At 41.5% G+C, this 16,290-nt stretch overlaps 1 protein-coding gene across 3 annotated transcripts in view; it reads left to right on the forward strand.

The window, feature by feature from the left end:
* COL4A2 (collagen type IV alpha 2 chain) overlaps positions 1 to 16,290 on the forward strand; it is a 149,559-nt gene that overhangs the window by 117,716 nt on the left and 15,553 nt on the right. For all 3 annotated transcript variants that reach the window (XM_037375714.1, XM_037375715.1, XM_037375713.1), the window contains 11 exons: positions 798 to 999; positions 1,764 to 1,823; positions 2,610 to 2,672; positions 6,223 to 6,330; positions 8,195 to 8,416; positions 10,694 to 10,855; positions 11,440 to 11,610; positions 12,876 to 13,019; positions 14,269 to 14,394; positions 14,732 to 14,913; positions 16,227 to 16,290. In XM_037375714.1, coding sequence (XP_037231611.1) covers positions 798 to 999; positions 1,764 to 1,823; positions 2,610 to 2,672; positions 6,223 to 6,330; positions 8,195 to 8,416; positions 10,694 to 10,855; positions 11,440 to 11,610; positions 12,876 to 13,019; positions 14,269 to 14,394; positions 14,732 to 14,913; positions 16,227 to 16,290 — 1,504 coding nt within the window. The remainder of the gene's footprint in view (positions 1 to 797; positions 1,000 to 1,763; positions 1,824 to 2,609; positions 2,673 to 6,222; positions 6,331 to 8,194; positions 8,417 to 10,693; positions 10,856 to 11,439; positions 11,611 to 12,875; positions 13,020 to 14,268; positions 14,395 to 14,731; positions 14,914 to 16,226) is intronic.

Raw genomic sequence — 16,290 nt, forward strand, 5'->3', positions numbered from 1 at the left:
TGTCATCATATATATGCTTGATAGCACCTCACTAACTGTAGCCATCTAGTAGTGAGACATGTAGTCTCAGTTCATTTTCTAAGTTCCTTCGGTAGGCAAAAGAAAAAATTAAATACCTTGCAAGAGGAATTCATCTCACCCATCATAAATGGTGTTTTGGACCCTGGGGTGCTCTTACATGATATTTGAAAATGGGCTGGAGCCATATTACCCAATCTGGACCACACTGCTTTTTCATACCAGTAAAGATGGTACTTTCTGATACGTCTGAGGCTGGAAACAATGGAAACATTTTCTAGTGAGGTTTGTAAGATGTTGATTCAATAGTGTGGAAATATCACTAGAGAAACAGACACAGAAAAAATCTGCCCACTTGGGCACGGCACAATTTTATGTTAGCTTTTCTCAAGGTCTCAGAAGTAAATGACGCACAGAACATTTCTAGTGATGCATATGGTTTCCCCAAAATGCACTTGCAGCTTTTCAGAAAGGGCAGTAAGCCTCTCTACAGCAGTGATTCATATTGCCCAAGTGCCATTCATGGGTCCGCATTCTTAGGGGAGTGCTCCCTCTAAGAGTGCTTCTCTTGTGCCTTTTCTTCCATAGGGTCTAAATGAATGTTAGATGATTATTTCAAAAAAAATATTTTATTTGCAATATTGATTTAAAGAGCTGGGATGCAACACCTGAGAAATTACTGCCTCTAAGGTGTCATTCATGAGAGTAGTTCAACTGTTTGAGTTATGTTTGTTTCGTCAACAAAGTCAGGAGTGACCACCTGTGTTCACTTCCCACAGGGTGACAGTATCAGAGGTTTCCCTGGTGATCCTGGTTATCCAGGTGAATTAGGCCCAAAGGGCTTTCCAGGAGAAGCAGGCCTGCCAGGTGAAGGATTTCCTGGCCCAAAAGGGTACCGGGGTCCTCCAGGTGACCATGGACAAGATGGAAACCCAGGACCTCCAGGTCTGCCCGGTCTGCCAGGAGAGCCTGGCCAACTAGGTAAGGCACTTCTAACAGTCACTCTGTCTTACAGCAAAGCCATGGGAGATCATTACTGAATTGTGTGCAGCATCTGTGCAGCACGCTGTTGAAAAGGGAGGTTATTGGGGTGAAAAGGGATCGCTTATATTAGTTGTACAGAAATCTTAAAGAAGGAAATACTTCCGAGGTCCCAGCAGTTTGATGTCAGGTATTGAAATAGCATGAATGAATGTCTTAGTGCCAGCAAGTAACATCTTTCAGGTTTTAAGCAGTCAGAAGCAATGGAGCGACATCCTGCTGTTGGAGTACTCACAGGTGGTTTTCTCTGGTCTTTCCCATCCAACATAATCTTTTAAATGACCAGAGAAAATCATGTACCCATCTTTCAGATCTCTTCATAGCGTCTCTGCAGCTTTCCAAGTCCCTTCCAGCATAAGAATGCCAGAGCTACATTCACAAGAGCTCAGGCTCAAAGTTCTATTGCACAACTTCAGGATGCCTGGCAGAATATTCAAGCCAGAGCAGGCACCTGCCAACCCTGCACAGTGCCTGGGACACAGAGCCTCCTAATTCTGACTGGGTTAGGTTTCAAGCCTGGATCTAATTAATATATGGATAGAGAGTTCCAGTATGTTATAGGAAATAGTTTGTGTTGCATGTATGCATAATACATATGAGAGTACTTTATCGGATGTTGTAATAGACATTTTAGTTAGAATTGAGAGTGTTTTACGATTTCTCTCTTTTAAATAATAACTATCTTTTCCTTCTTGGCTCATAAGATTGTGGGCAGGTCACTGAAGACTTTTCTAGAGGAGATGCAACTGAGCCAATATGGTCAGGTACTGTACATACAAATGGCTTGAATATATTTTAATATTTAGTCTTATGCTGCTCTTATGGCTTGATGCTTACTTTCTGATGACTGCTTTGGATGCTCTTGATTGTAAACTATTTGAACTTCAGGTCACAAATAACCATGCGTATACTGTATGTAGCTCTAAAGTAATTTAATCAAATTGTACATATTCTGAAATTATTGTAGTTTTATTCTTGCAATTCAGAAAGTCTTTATTTCATTGCTCCTGAGTATTTATTGTGACAAAATAATGATTACCATGCAATTTTAATGATGGTCCCAGAAATTAGGTGCCCAAGAAAATGTAAGCAACTTTTTTTAAAGAAAATCTTTGAGTGAAGATTTTCAGTGCAATTTGACCCATAAAGAAAAAACCCTTTCATTTCTACCAAAAATTTACTTTATTGCTTCAGGGGTATAAATTGCCCACAGGGAAACTAAGTGTCTCTCTCACTCTGAAAAATACATTCATCCATGAGGTTGGACTACCCTTCCTATGCCAGTCTAGCTGGAGCAGCCACCATAGCCTCTGCAAAACAGGCAGAAGAGCAGCTGTTGGGATGCAGCTCAGTGTGAGTGCTCCCCTGAAAATGCTACTACCCACAACCAATAATTTTTTTCTAGTGAAAAATAAAACCTTTTTTAAATTAAGGTTTTGCCTGTTAATTTCATTCACCTACTTTAATGATGTGATCTCAACTGCAGGTGCAGAGCTGATGAGAGGCAGCATTTGAGCACATACAGTGCTATTAACCCTCTTCATTTGCAGGTGCGGGCTGTGTGAGGCCACCAAAGGGATCCCAAGGCAAGCCAGGACTGCCAGGAGCCACAGGTAACGTTTTGCCTTCACCTTTGTTTCACACACACACGACATTTTGAGGGAGATCTTGCCAGATCTATTAAAGTTGAGCCTTAGCAGGCAGCAAGTTTTAGAAATTACAGTGGAAGGCAGAGGTAGCTTGAAGCCAGCAGAGAGATCTAAGCAGCATGCATCCCAGGTGGCTGCGCTGTTCCTGAGCTAATTCTGCCTTTGCTAATAAGGGTCAGCCATAAAACAGGAGGCAGAAAGCACAGCTCATTTGCTATTCTCCACATGCAGGTAAGTAAGAGTTACAGAGAGAGTTTATTGCTAGAGAGTATACTGAGGTCTCTCAGAGCTGACTGGACACTTCACAAGGAAAAATCCTGTCCTCTTGAGAGCAGGGTGATAAAAGGTTGCAATGGAGGACTGTGGAAGATCCTTCCTACTGTTTCTCCTCATGTGATATACAGAGTGCCTTCAGTACATGCAAGCCTAAAGGCTTTTAAGACAGCTCGCTGTAAAGGGCCAGGTTGTCTGATGCAATGCAGTTGTGCTGTCTGTAGCCACGCATGCTTTTCCTTGCAAAGCTGGTCCACCATAGCCCATAGGGACCAACTGGTGATCCTGGGCCTTCACAGCACTGAAGTTTCCCCACCTCTTTCCAAAAGGAAGAGGAAAAGGAGGTGGGGACACGGTCTGAAGGACTGTGTGAGATGGAATTGAGAGAAATGTGGACCAGGTGTACTGAGTGGTCGTAATGATTGGCCTTGAAAAGGGATCCTCTGACCAGCGCTGGTAGTTCCCATAAGTTTGTGTTCTCCCAGCCTAAGCAATAAAGCTGTTTTTCAGAAATTCTTCTCATCACCAGCTGGTAAAAGTACTGATGAAAACCATGACTGGGTCCTTCAATCTCTGGGGAAATGTAAAATTCTTGATGCACCCATTCCTATGCCCCCCATACTTTAGCCAAGGTCAGAAATCTGGGCTATAAATTTTAAGGTCAAGCTTGGGCGGGGGGGTTTCCAGCGCAAGGTTTATTATGGCACGCATGGATTGATGGACTGATTTATCAGAGACTAATGGATCTTAAAAGGGAACATTTTCACTCTGTTGAAAGATGATGTGTATCTCTGACCTGTGTTTCCTTAGTCCTAATGGCTTAGTTTGTTGTTATGAATGCTTCTGAAAGGTTGTTTTCTTTGCCATTTTTGTAATTTTTTTCTGAGTAAGACAATTTGTTTATTCTTTCATTCACATGAGCTGGAAGGTTTTTCTTTCAGCAAATACAGTCAGATTTAACTCCTAGCTGTAAGACTGCTGTAACACAAGTGATGCTGGTTTTGTGTGTTTTGTATTTTGTGCCCTTGGTTAACTCTTTCACAAATCTTTCTTTGTCAGCTCATATGTTTTAGTAAATTTAAGATTTTATTTTTTTTTTTGCATCCCTTCCCTCCAAAAACTGGAAAAGGCCCCTTGCTGAGTCCAGTGCAGAATTCTGTTCATAGCCAACTTTCAGCCTGAGGCAGTTCTGGAGCTGGAAACCCAGGAGGAACAGGGCACATTTTGCAACTTTTTGCAGGTTCTTGTTGCTATAGCTGTGTCAGTCTAGCTTTCTGGAGCATCATTCCTACCCACATTCTCCACATTCGCACAAAAGCACCAACACCTCCTTTACACTATTTTCATTGTCTGCTTAGAGTGATGTGGGTTTGTCCACAAGATTTCCCTCCTCCTTTTCAGCCAGGATGGAGCTCTGCTATAGACAACCAAGTCTCTCAGTGTCCTGGGTGCTGATGGCACCCAGTGTATCAACTAAGAAGTAATCTTTGTAGTCTCACACCCTTATGTCCTTGACTTCTTTTGAAATTCCTGGCAACATACACAGCCCACCCTAAGTTACATCCTGGTTATTCAGTAGTCTCAAGACCTATGTGATCACTGTTGAATGAAATGTTTAAGTTGTTTTCTGTTTCAAAAACAGCTAAAGCAATTGCAAACTAAACACTGATCTAAAATAAAACCTTTTTCTTACTACTGTTTGGCACAACATGTTAACACGAGCTAATGGTGGTAAGCAGTGGTTGCGTTCTCTATCTGCCACCTTCTTTCTCTAACATGGCTTTTTAATGAGTGCAATACTGAACAGAATGAATGAAAAGTCAGTTATTACAGATGGGAAAGAAAACCAAGATGCTATTTGGGTAAGAGGTACGTTAGAATCTTTCACTGAGACCTGAAAGAAAGGATTTTTCTTTTTAATTGCTTTCTGATAAGTTATTGTTCATATAAGGGAGAGAACAATAGTTTTGTATGGCACCGGGAAGATGCTATTCACACTGCATTGGCCATTTATATGCACCTTATTTGTGATCTTTTAAAAGGTTTCCTTCTCCCCTTCACAGACAACAGCTAAAACTGCAAAAAATCATGGTTAAATAATGGGAATTCAGAAAACTAAAGTATAAGGAAGTCTCAACATTCAAGTGGTATTTTCCTTGGTTTGTCATAGTTAGAAGTAGAGAGAAAATTGCTTTCAGTGTCATAAATAAAAGAGTTGCAGTTCATGGTGACGATAAGCAACAACATTTAAAATGTTAAAGCATGTCGTTGACTTTCAGGCCTTAGCTGGAAACTTAAGGAGTTTGAGGAGCGGGAGAGGTAGGGAAACAAAGCATTCCACAGGAATTATTTTCAAAGAACTTTACCAAAATATCTTGATCTTGGAAGATAATGAATTAGGGAGACTCATGTAATAAAACTATTGTATGGAAAAAACATAAAATAATAATATAAAATAATAATATAACATAAAAATAATATGATTTCATAAACTTAACAAAAGAATCCTACAAAATGCTTGCAGGTTTTGAGATGTTAAGAAACAGTAATATTTGCCCTTACCCAAATGTCAAATCACAAGGAAGTGAAGTCTTATTTTACTTGTCAGGATATAACTTGATATGAACATGAATTCAGTGCCAGAGGAACACTTTTCCAGGGCACAGCCCTTCTTTTCCTACCAAAGCTATAGGCCTGTACTGTTACAAATATAGTAAGTAGGCTGGTTAATTTGTATTCAGTTTCTAGGATGATTAGATCTAACCTTTAGCCTTACATTTCTATTTCATGTTTATCTAAACCAGTCTCTTTTTGTTCTGTGATCAGTAGAGCAGGAAAGAGAAAAATTGGCTCTTGCTACAGCATCTCATGCCTGTTTCTGCTGAGCATTCTTCTTTGACATTGGCTTTTGACCTTAAGCTAAAAGCCTTAATTTACAAAATAAAGTCTCCAAAAGTCTGTGAGATTATTTTCACCCTAGTAGTCTCCATATCATTAGTCTTTAAGTCACATTAATCTGTGTTTGTAAGAGCACTTAGCCTAGATTTTGGTCCATGTCTTGATGCTGTTCTTGAGTACTGCTAAAGAGCTACAGTGTCGTCCCGTTTAATTTAAACAAAATTTTCATCTCTGCATCCAAAAACACATGATGTTATTTACCACTACCTTTTCTTACATTATATGCACATTTCTGTTTTGTTTGTTCAGATCACACTTATTTACTTTCTTTTATGTAATTTAGGTGCAAAAGGTGTGAGAGGATTCCCAGGTGATCCAGGTCCAAAGGGCTACCCAGGGCCAAATGGTACACGAGGTGATCCAGGTCGGGAAGGATACCCAGGTCCTCCAGGTATATTGACATAATTAATTAGTCATTCTTTATATACTTTTGGCCTCTTTACTATAGTCACTGAAACAGAAAAACTTGCTTCCAGATACATTTTTCACTTATCTTCCCTTCCACATTCAAACATTAAGTTATTATACAAAACCGCTATTTTTCAAATTAAAAGGATTTCCTGCAACTTCTGTAATTACGAAAAGTAACATAGACTCCAACCTTTTAAAATCTTCTTTATAGTGCAAAACTGTGTGACAGTAAAAATTCATGACATTCACATAGAAATAAAGAAATTCAATAACAAGATATTTCAGATTCCAGATGGAATATACTTAGAATTATGATGCAGAAAGGAAAAAATACTAGTATTAGTATTTCTATTTAACTCATTCCAGCATTAGCATAAATTATACTGGATGTATCAGAGGCAGAGTACTAGCTACTCGCCTTGGCTGTAGGTGGCAACAGTGTTTGCAAGTGTTCAATACCTGTCATATTTTAGGCTAGTCTGTAACAGGTACAGATTAAACCCCAGGGCTTCTGTATCTCTCCAGAGGTTCCAGGATGTCCAAGACACATGAATTAATTGCATGTACAGTTGATCTGTTCATAGATAGTAAGTCAGATGAGCCTCAAATAATGGCACTGCATACTCATGTAAGCTCCAGTGAGTATGTTCATGGATCATCAGTCAGTCCAGCAAGAGTTACTGCAGAAGCTATCACTTCCCTGTGGTTGATCAGGTTAATCAGGTCAGAGAAATGGGCACCAGGTTTTTCTGTAGCACATTTCAGGAGCTATTGATGCAACTTAATTTAGGAGCTCTCTAGAAATTCTCTCCATCTATCTGTTTTCAAAGCCCTAAATCCTCAGATTCCAAAGAAGTGCTGCAGACTTTCCTGAAACCAGTGCCCAGTTGCTGCTTTTCCCTAAGGCAGCACATGACCTGAAAGTATTCTTCAGGCTCATCTACAGCATCTGTAGTGGCAAAAGAGAAAGCAAAAGAAGAGTTGATGCATCTTCTGTTCAACAGGCAAGGGATGCATCATAAAACATGCTCTGTGCAGCGTAGGGCAGGACCATGAACCTCTGTTTTCCCTGCTAAGCTCTGAAGAGTGCTCTAAATGCTAAATTGAGGCTCCCAGGCCACAGCGTGGTCGGCACTCAGAGCAATTTTCTGCAGTCTTCCATGCTATCTTTCACCAGTGCTTGGACTTAACTTCCAGTGCAGGTCCAGTTTCCCAGTCCACAAGAAGCTTTTCCTCTGTCATTTGTGGTAATGGGGCTTGTGCCCTCCCAGTCATTCACCTACAGGGTAGAGGACAGGGATGGTGGCACTCCTTCATCAAGAGTCTGAAGCGATTGGCATTGGTCCCTTGAGATGTGTGGGGAACAGCAACAGCAATGACCCATCTGGGCAACTCCCCCAGGTCTTGCCAGTTATGCAATTTCTATTTTTTTTCAAGTTTCACCCCTTGAAATGTGTTACCCCTGCTGTGTATCAAAGCAGGTTTTTGTGTACAGGAACTGATTTTTTACAGACTATGACATCTAGAAAATGCTGCGATAGCCATGTCAAAATAGGTGCACAGAAGTAACTGTGCTTGGAGCTGTGGATCTTTTATCACCCAGGACTAGGGATCCTGAGGGGTCATCTGTAAGTTCTGCCAATTTCCACATTTGGTCAAATGTTCTTATAAATGCTGCATGGTTTAAAAACATGCATGTAACACTTTGTTCAATTCTATAGGTTTCCGCTAAGAACTAAGGAAAATTACAGTAATATAAAAGGCATTATGATGGTGTATCTAGGATTTGAACTCCCAATATTTGTAGTGAACCCTGTAATACCTAGTCCCTGTTTTATTTATAGGTTTTACTGGGCCCAGGGGAGACAGGGGCCCGAACGGTCTACCTGGACTGCAGGGACACCCAGGCCTTACGGGAAAATCCGGTGCTCCGGGAGCGGCAGGACTGAAGGGCCTGCCTGGTGACGTTTTAGGAGCAGCAGCAGGTTCCCGAGGGGATGTCGGGCTCCCTGGCTTCCCAGGGTTGAAAGGCGTGCCGGGAGATCAAGGAGTACCGGGAGCTAGAGGTAACAGCTATTTCAAATAAAGAAATGTTTGAGTAAGAGTGTGATATAAATTAAGCCAAATTTTGGAGATGTGAGAGTAGTAAGAGACAGTGTTAGGATGCGTTGGAAGTACTGAAGACCACAGCATTAAGTCCTGGTGCCTGATGATCTCCCATGCGCTGGAAGTACTGATGACCCCAGCATCAAGTCCCAGTGCCTGATGATCTCCCAGCCCTTCCCCATCTACCTCAGCTGTTACCAGTATGCCTGGGTCCTCCAAACACCTTCTGGAGATCCATTGCTTAAGGCCAGCATTCCTTCACATTACATTACAGCAAATCAGCTACAACTGGATACCAAAGAACCAGATTTTTGCTCATCTTTGTTGTGTTCAGATGTGCTGTTAATTTTTCCCCACTGTAGTTAGGGGAGTGGTGATATAGTTATTACCCTGACTTTTAACTTACATACTGCATAATATGGAGATTGTTTCCCATGCCAGGCGACGTTTGGATAAGACATGACTTCGCAGGATAGCACATTGCACTAATGCAGAATTTGTAAATTTTAACTAAGAGGTCATAGTGTTTAGTAAATGTTAATAAGCCATTTTACCTGGTCAGTCTTTGGGCGCTCAGAAACAAGAAAAAGATAACATTATATACTTATTCATAACTTTTTAGGGTGTTCATTTTATTTCACTATTTCACAGAGCTAAAAAAAAACCACACTAAACTCCTTATAGAAAACAGAGAGAACCATAGTTTATGTACAAAATCTGACTTTGTCACTCAGAATTCTGTGGAGGACTCTCAAAAGCATATGTGAAATAAGCATCCCCTGATACAGAGTTTCAGTAGCATTTGGACACAGAGTTAAATTTAGGACTGCTGATTACCCCCTTGCCCTGTTGCAGAAGTGAGAAAGGAGTAGTAATTGTGTGACTAGCTCAAAGCAAGGAGGTATATCACAGGAACCTGTTTTGTAGACTCTTCTCATTACTTTCAATACAATTTAAAAAAGAGCAGCATCATATTACATGAGTTATTTGAAGTGAGGAGAGCTGGTTTCACCTTCAGTAGAGCCCTAGAGTGAAGGAAAGAGATGAAGGCAGTTCTGTGGCACTTGACAAGTTTGAGAAAAGGCACAGAACATCGCTAACACCTCTGAAAAGGGGAAGAATTAAAGGTAAAACATGGATTGAAAAGGGGAAAAAAAATTTGTGTGACTTTGTACCTTCTCTCTAAGCATTTCTGTAAAACTAAGTTTTTTAGTAAGAACGAAAAATATGTGCAGCAAAAAGAAAAAGCATTACTAGTTTCTCTGTTCCTGATTTATTTTACAGTTCTGACAGAATGGCTCCAAAAAAAGCACATGAAAAATTTAATTATTCATACTGATTTTTAGTTTTATATGAAGTGGCTAGTGATTCCTTCGTATCATCTATGCCACTTAAACTACTGTCTCCTCAGAACAGAGAGCTAAAGCCTGTATTCTGTTGTTGAGAAAATTCACCTTATGTGACCTCAGTTACAAAGCACCTTAACTGCAGTCAAGCCAGTGCACCTACACTGATGTAAAACCTGAATAAAGAGAAACAGATCCACTTGGCATGGATTTTAAAGTGTCGTGTACTTTTGAGGTCTCTTACACTGTCGCTTCTCCAATCTGAATGCAAAGCAGGCATTACCTTTTAAATCTTGACACCTCCTTTGCTTTTACATCATAGAGCTGTAAATTTTCACCCAGTGCACTAAGTCATGTAGAATCAGGGCCTTTTTGCTTAGGTGTTTGTATGAATCTTGTAACAATGCCGTGTGATGACCTTACTTGAAAATTCGTGCATAATGCAAAACCACAACCCACCATCTGCCTTAAATGGTTGTATTCCTGCCTATCACATTTTAGAAAAGATACAGAGCATTATTTCAGTGGTTCAGTCAGCTGCCTGATTTGATTCTTACAAAGACGTATGTGATAAAGAGAGAGATCAGGAATTGCAGAATTACTGGGGTAAAAATGGAAGAGAACTGCTCCGTCTATATCCACCTGGTGCAAATTGTTTCCATTCATTTGAAAGAGCCAGTCAAACTTTCCAATGCAAATACTGAGATCATTACTGGTAATGTCGATTATTTTAAAACTAATGAGCAGTCTTTTAATTTGCTTTTCCTGTTCTCACTGAATTTTCAAAGGAAATACATACCCTGTGAAAGACTAGTGTATACGCAGAAGTTATGTGTAATAATAAGCTCTCTAGATATTTATGCTCTCTAATGCATGATTATGGCATTTTAGGAGCAGATGGTAACCCAGGTTTGCCAGGACCCAAAGGAGATCCAGGGCCACAAGGTCTCCCCGGTTTGATGGGATTGCCAGGAACACCAGGAACACATGGATTCCCAGGCCCACCAGGAAACCGTGGGCCAGATGGCAGGCCTGGCTCTCAAGGACCTGTGGGTGAGGAACGATTGCTGTCCTGTGTCACTCGTCCTGCCGGTTCCCTGTGGCAGGGCAACTGTATGGTTTCTGCAGCAGAAAGTTAAGCCTGGGGTTGTGGCAGATACCACACTTTAATTCCCAGCCAGGGAAATGACAGCAATGGTGCAGACACTGTGATTGCAAATTGTGCTGGTATCACAGGTGAGAAGCAAGGGTGATGACGGTCCTCACTGGCAGAGCTGCTGCTTTTCCTTCTATAGCCACCCACCAAGCCAGGTTAGAACTTGCTGATGGCAGACTGGGAGGAGGGAGCTACCGAATGGGAGTAGTCTTATGGAAAAGGGGATTAATTCTTAAATTAAAGAGGAGAGGAAGATCCTTCCTGGGAGTGGGTACAGAGCCAAGCTGGTAGAGAGACTGGTTTGCTTTGATGAGCTGTTTTGTCTTTATAATCATTTCTGTGGTTCTTTGCCGAAAACAATCCTAATTTTCCCCCCTCAACATGAAGCTGGTAGGATAGCAGTTTTCTCTCTCTTGAGCTACCTTGTATGGAATCATCATGTATGTCCAAACGCTTTTTAATCTCCCTGTTTACATGGCAGGTCCACCTGGTGCTAGAGGAGAAGATGGTGAGCAAGGTTTTCCTGGCCCTGTGGGCCTCAAAGGTCTGTCTGGTGACAAAGGTGAAACAGGTTACCCGGGATTACAAGGTATACGTGGTGTGACTGGTCCCCCTGGCATAAGTGGAATGGATGGCTTTCCAGGAGATAAAGGTGAGCTCTGGATGGCTGCTTTGAAAACAGTTGCTTATTCATACCAGTAGACAGATCTGCAGTATTTACTCCCTTACTTAAAGCTAGTCACATAGGAAAACCATAGGCATAGAACACCTTGGCAAGTTCGTAACTCATGATAATAAAGGAAACAGAAAAAAGTTGCTTAAAGCTGTTCTGTACTGAGATGAACAGGACACATTCTCTACTGGGCTACATCTGTTTAAAACAGAAGAATTAGGGTCATGTGCCTAATATATTCCAGAATCACTGGCTGTTTACGCCTGTGTTGTGCTTGTCAAAATGCCGGCCTGTGACATGCAGCCCTATTTAGAAGAGCAATGGCTGTCTTATTTCTCCTTTTGAAAAATACAGTCTTTTTTCACTCTCCAGAAATTTTTCCCTTGTCCCAGTCACACTAGCTTTTAATGAAATAAAAGAGATGTTTCCCCAAATCTTTGCATTAAGTTTTTTAATGCTAGCAGTTGTGTAGTGAGCAATGCCAGACACAAGACCTTGATGTTGACTTTTACCAGGATACCAGTCTCACTTATAGAGAAGGTGAGATTCTCACTTGCCAGCCACAAAAACATTATGTATAATGCAAGCTGTCTACATCACACAGGGAGTTTCAACAGGATTGAACTCCATGTGAAGCCAAGTTAAACACAAAGGTGGGGTGCGTGCCTAAAAGTGCACGTTGCAATTTCATCAGTTGGAAAGATAGGACTTTTTTCCTAGGACAACTCTGGAGTACTGATCAGGTCTCACTTGTGAGGAATGATGAACTATTTGTTGGAATGACCCATGGAAAACAGCATCCTCTTGCTCAGAAAAGAGGAGTACAGGAATTTTTGGTGAAAGAGAGCCAGCCAGACTTAGACCCATGATTTGTATCTCCACATGTAGAAGAATGGGTAGACTGAAAACATTGCTTGGAACTAGGTCCCTTTTTCTAGCTTATCTGTAGGAGAGGGAGGGGTTCAGCTGATCTTTCAGAAGAAGACACAAAGTTCTGGTCATCTCCACAACATCTCCTCTTGGCCATTTGAGGCAGTCTAGTGAACCCCGGCTCTTCTTTACCTGTCAGAGAGCTTGGGTGCCTGATGTAGAGCTGCAGATTGCCCCAGGCATCAAGGCACCCAGCCATAGGTACCGCTACACAAGTTTTCGTACCATTCTAGTCACGCGTTGCTGGTTCACATTTACTTAGTTCGCAGAAATCTGAGTGAAGTAACAACTCTGTTCCCCATCTTTCTTTAAAGGCTTGAGAGGTTCACCTGGCATTGATGGTTTCAAAGGCATGACAGGCCTCAAAGGAAGACCAGGCATCAAGGGAATCAAAGGAGAATTTGGCCCGTTTGGGGCTCGGGGCGATAAAGGCTCACAGGGTGCACGTGGCTTTAAAGGTATTTGTTTATGGATGATACCACTGTGTTTGCTTTTCACATTTGGAGAACTATTTTACAAGGACACAAAGACAAAGACGACACATTTTTCACTTGATAAATTTAGCTCAGACATTCCTCTACCTATTTCACACATGGGCCTCTGGCCAAGAGGCCTGGATTTTAGGCTCAGGGAAAAGTTACTTCTCTGTGAATCTTTACACATTTAAGGTTGGAGACAGACATTTCATTATTCAGCTGAGCTCAAAGAGTGGCACCTCTGGGCTTGTGCAGAACTAACAGAGCCTTTTCCCAGGAAGTGTAAGGTGTTTGGGGGGAAAAGATTAAGATTTTGCTTCAGTTACCCTGTAAAGAAACTGAAATATTCAGAAAACCAAGCAATTAAGTAGTTAAAAGTCAGAAATGTATCAGTTGATATCATCACCGGTGAAATGAAAGCTAACTCAGTCCTCTTTTCTTTGCATAACATTATGTCTAAATACACGATTCACCACAAGGCCAAAATGTTATTTCTAGGGACCCTGAGACAGGTAATTAAGAAAAGTGGTCTGCAATTCAAAGGTTGCGAGACAGTGCTCCCAGTAATTCAGGGGAGGTCTGAGCAAAAGGCATGTGTGAAATCACCCACTGCGAAGAAAACTGCAAATACACTTCTTGGTGAAGAAGTATAAGAATATAAGTGCATGTTCATAGGAGACAAGTCTGGATGGCTGGCCTGTCTCTACATCCCATAAAGAACTAGTAACAGTCATACAGTCTGTTTGGGTCCTTTGTTCAGGATATTATTTACTGATGTCACCAGTAACCTTCAAATTGAGACCAGGAAAAAATAATTGGTAACAAATCCAAACACTTTCTTTCAGCCAAGGCGTGCTTTGGCTGAGAGTTGCCCTTTCACTGGAGCTAACCCACTTTTCTGTGCTTTCTCCAGTGTGTGTTTGGGTTTTTTATAAACACATGATACCTAACTAATCTGCTGAGAGGTAAATCAGCTATCACATAGGAATCAGGGTCCAGCTCCCCAGGATTGTATGTACGAAAGTTTAACTCAGTTTTCACGTTATCTTAAGCTTTACTGTTCTGCTGACATGTTGTATTGGCACAGGTAACTTTTTATGTAAGTGGATTTTCCATAGCTTGTGCAAGATTATCTGTTAATCCTTTTTTGCTAAATTCACTCTTCTGTTCACTTCCTACACAGCGCCGCTGACTAGCTTTTTGTAACATGGTTGGGTATTTTACCCTGTAGGTGACCGTGGGGATCAAGGCCCCCCGGGAGAACCCCCAAAGCTCAAGCCCAGCATGATGATGGAAGTTAAAGGTGAAAAAGGAGATGTTGGAGAAAGGGGCACAAAGGGATTCTTTGGCTTAAAAGGTCAGTGGTCACAGCAAAACAAAGCAAAGCACATTCAGGACTATCGATCAGTGACTTTTCTCAGTTACCATATTAAATATTCCCTGCTGATTGTACCACTACACTGCAGGCCCCCCAGCAAAGTCTCTCGTAGCTGCGCTTCACAGAGCCACCCCCAAGAAAAGCTTTGCAGGGTTATGTCACGTGGGTGCTCTGCCCTTTTGTACTTGTACATCATGGTGCCACGTTTCAAGAAGGCTGCTAGCAGGAAAATTTCTTACATACAGGCAACTGCAAGTCAGCCTTCCCAGGTTTAACAGTTTAAATCATCATTATTTTTCTTCTTCCCTGCCTGCAGGTAGCAAGGGAATGCCAGGCATTCCTGGAAAGACCGGAACTCCAGGGTCCCCTGGGCATCCCAGCTATGTGGCAGGTGTGAAAGGGGACATCGGAGCGAAAGGGGTGACAGGTCTGAAAGGATATCCTGGCCCAGCTGGCTCTCCTGGCATCAGAGGCTTCCCTGGCAGCACGGGAGGCAGGGTGAGTTCATGCCCATGAGGGAATAAGGGTGTCCTTGTGCTGGCATTCAGCTTCTCTAGGGAGTGGCATTTACCCCTTGAAATTGTGCTGAACAGCTACAATGCAAAGATTAATATGCAATAAAAATTGAATAAATAAATCAAATTTTTGCTTGATCCTCCGATGTTCATTAAGCAGAATGCTTTCTTTTCTTATTGGGAGGCATTCAAATTTCACGTGTCCGTTTTTCGCCAATGAGGACCAAACAGTTCCTTCTAGATCCTTGGTCTTGTTGCCATAGCTGTTCATAAAAATTATTCTCAACACTGGGTTTACTCTTCCCTTTCTCGCAGAACTGATGGTACCACTGCCAAAAACCACTCACTGTCCCTCATCTAACAGTAAAAGAGTTTAAGAATCTCAGTTCTTAGAGGGTAATTCACCATGATTCACTTTGGCTGCAAAATAAGTTACACGAGAAGAAATAAACTCTTACAAAAGGCCTAACAGTAGACTAACAGACATCATTTATTTAAGAGAGCCAAAAACTATGCTCCTTTCTCAGGTAGCTTTGCCCTTAGATTTTAATAGGACTTTTTCCTAATCAAAATCAAGGACTGCAGGACTGTTGTGGTTTAACCCCATCTGGCAACTAAGCACCGCACAACCACTTGCTCACTCCCCCTGTAGTGGGATGGGGGAAGAGAACTGGAAGGTTAAAAGTGAGAAAACTTGTGGGTTGAGGTAATTTGAATTAATAATGGAAATAAAATAAAAAAATAACAATAATAAATGCAATGAAAAGGAAAATAACAAGAAACAAAACCAAGAAAGACAAGTGATGCAAATGAAAACAATTGCTCACCAACAACCAACCGATGCGCAGCCAGCCCCTGAGCAGCGGTCCCCCGGGCAACCTTCGCCCTGCTCACTGGTGGGGTGGGGTGGAGTGAGGAGCAGAAAACACCTTGACACTGTGTAAGCACTGCTCAGCAGTAACAAAAACATCTCTGTTTTATCAACACTGTTTCCAGCACAAATCCAGAGCATGGCCCCATACTACTATGAAGAAAATTAACTCTACCTCAGCCAAAACCAGCACAAGGACTCAGTACCCATATATGTGCATGTAATAGGATGTTCTCAATTTCATACTTCAGTCTTGGTAAACATAACTTGTCCCTTGGTTTGTACTGGTTTGGTTTAACTCATTTAAGCCAAATGACTCTATAAAGTACTATGGAAACTCAAAAATGGTAAATTTAATAGCCTTTTTTCAGTATTTCGAAACAGTGCTGCTCATTAACTAACACCTGTTTTCAATTATATGACAGGGAGAAAAGGGTGTTCCAGGAATTTCAGGTCATTTTGGTACACCTGGCTCACACGGTGAAATAG

Source organism: Falco rusticolus, chromosome 2, assembly GCF_015220075.1.
Source record: "Falco rusticolus isolate bFalRus1 chromosome 2, bFalRus1.pri, whole genome shotgun sequence".
Lineage (NCBI taxonomy): Eukaryota > Metazoa > Chordata > Aves > Falconiformes > Falconidae > Falco > Falco rusticolus.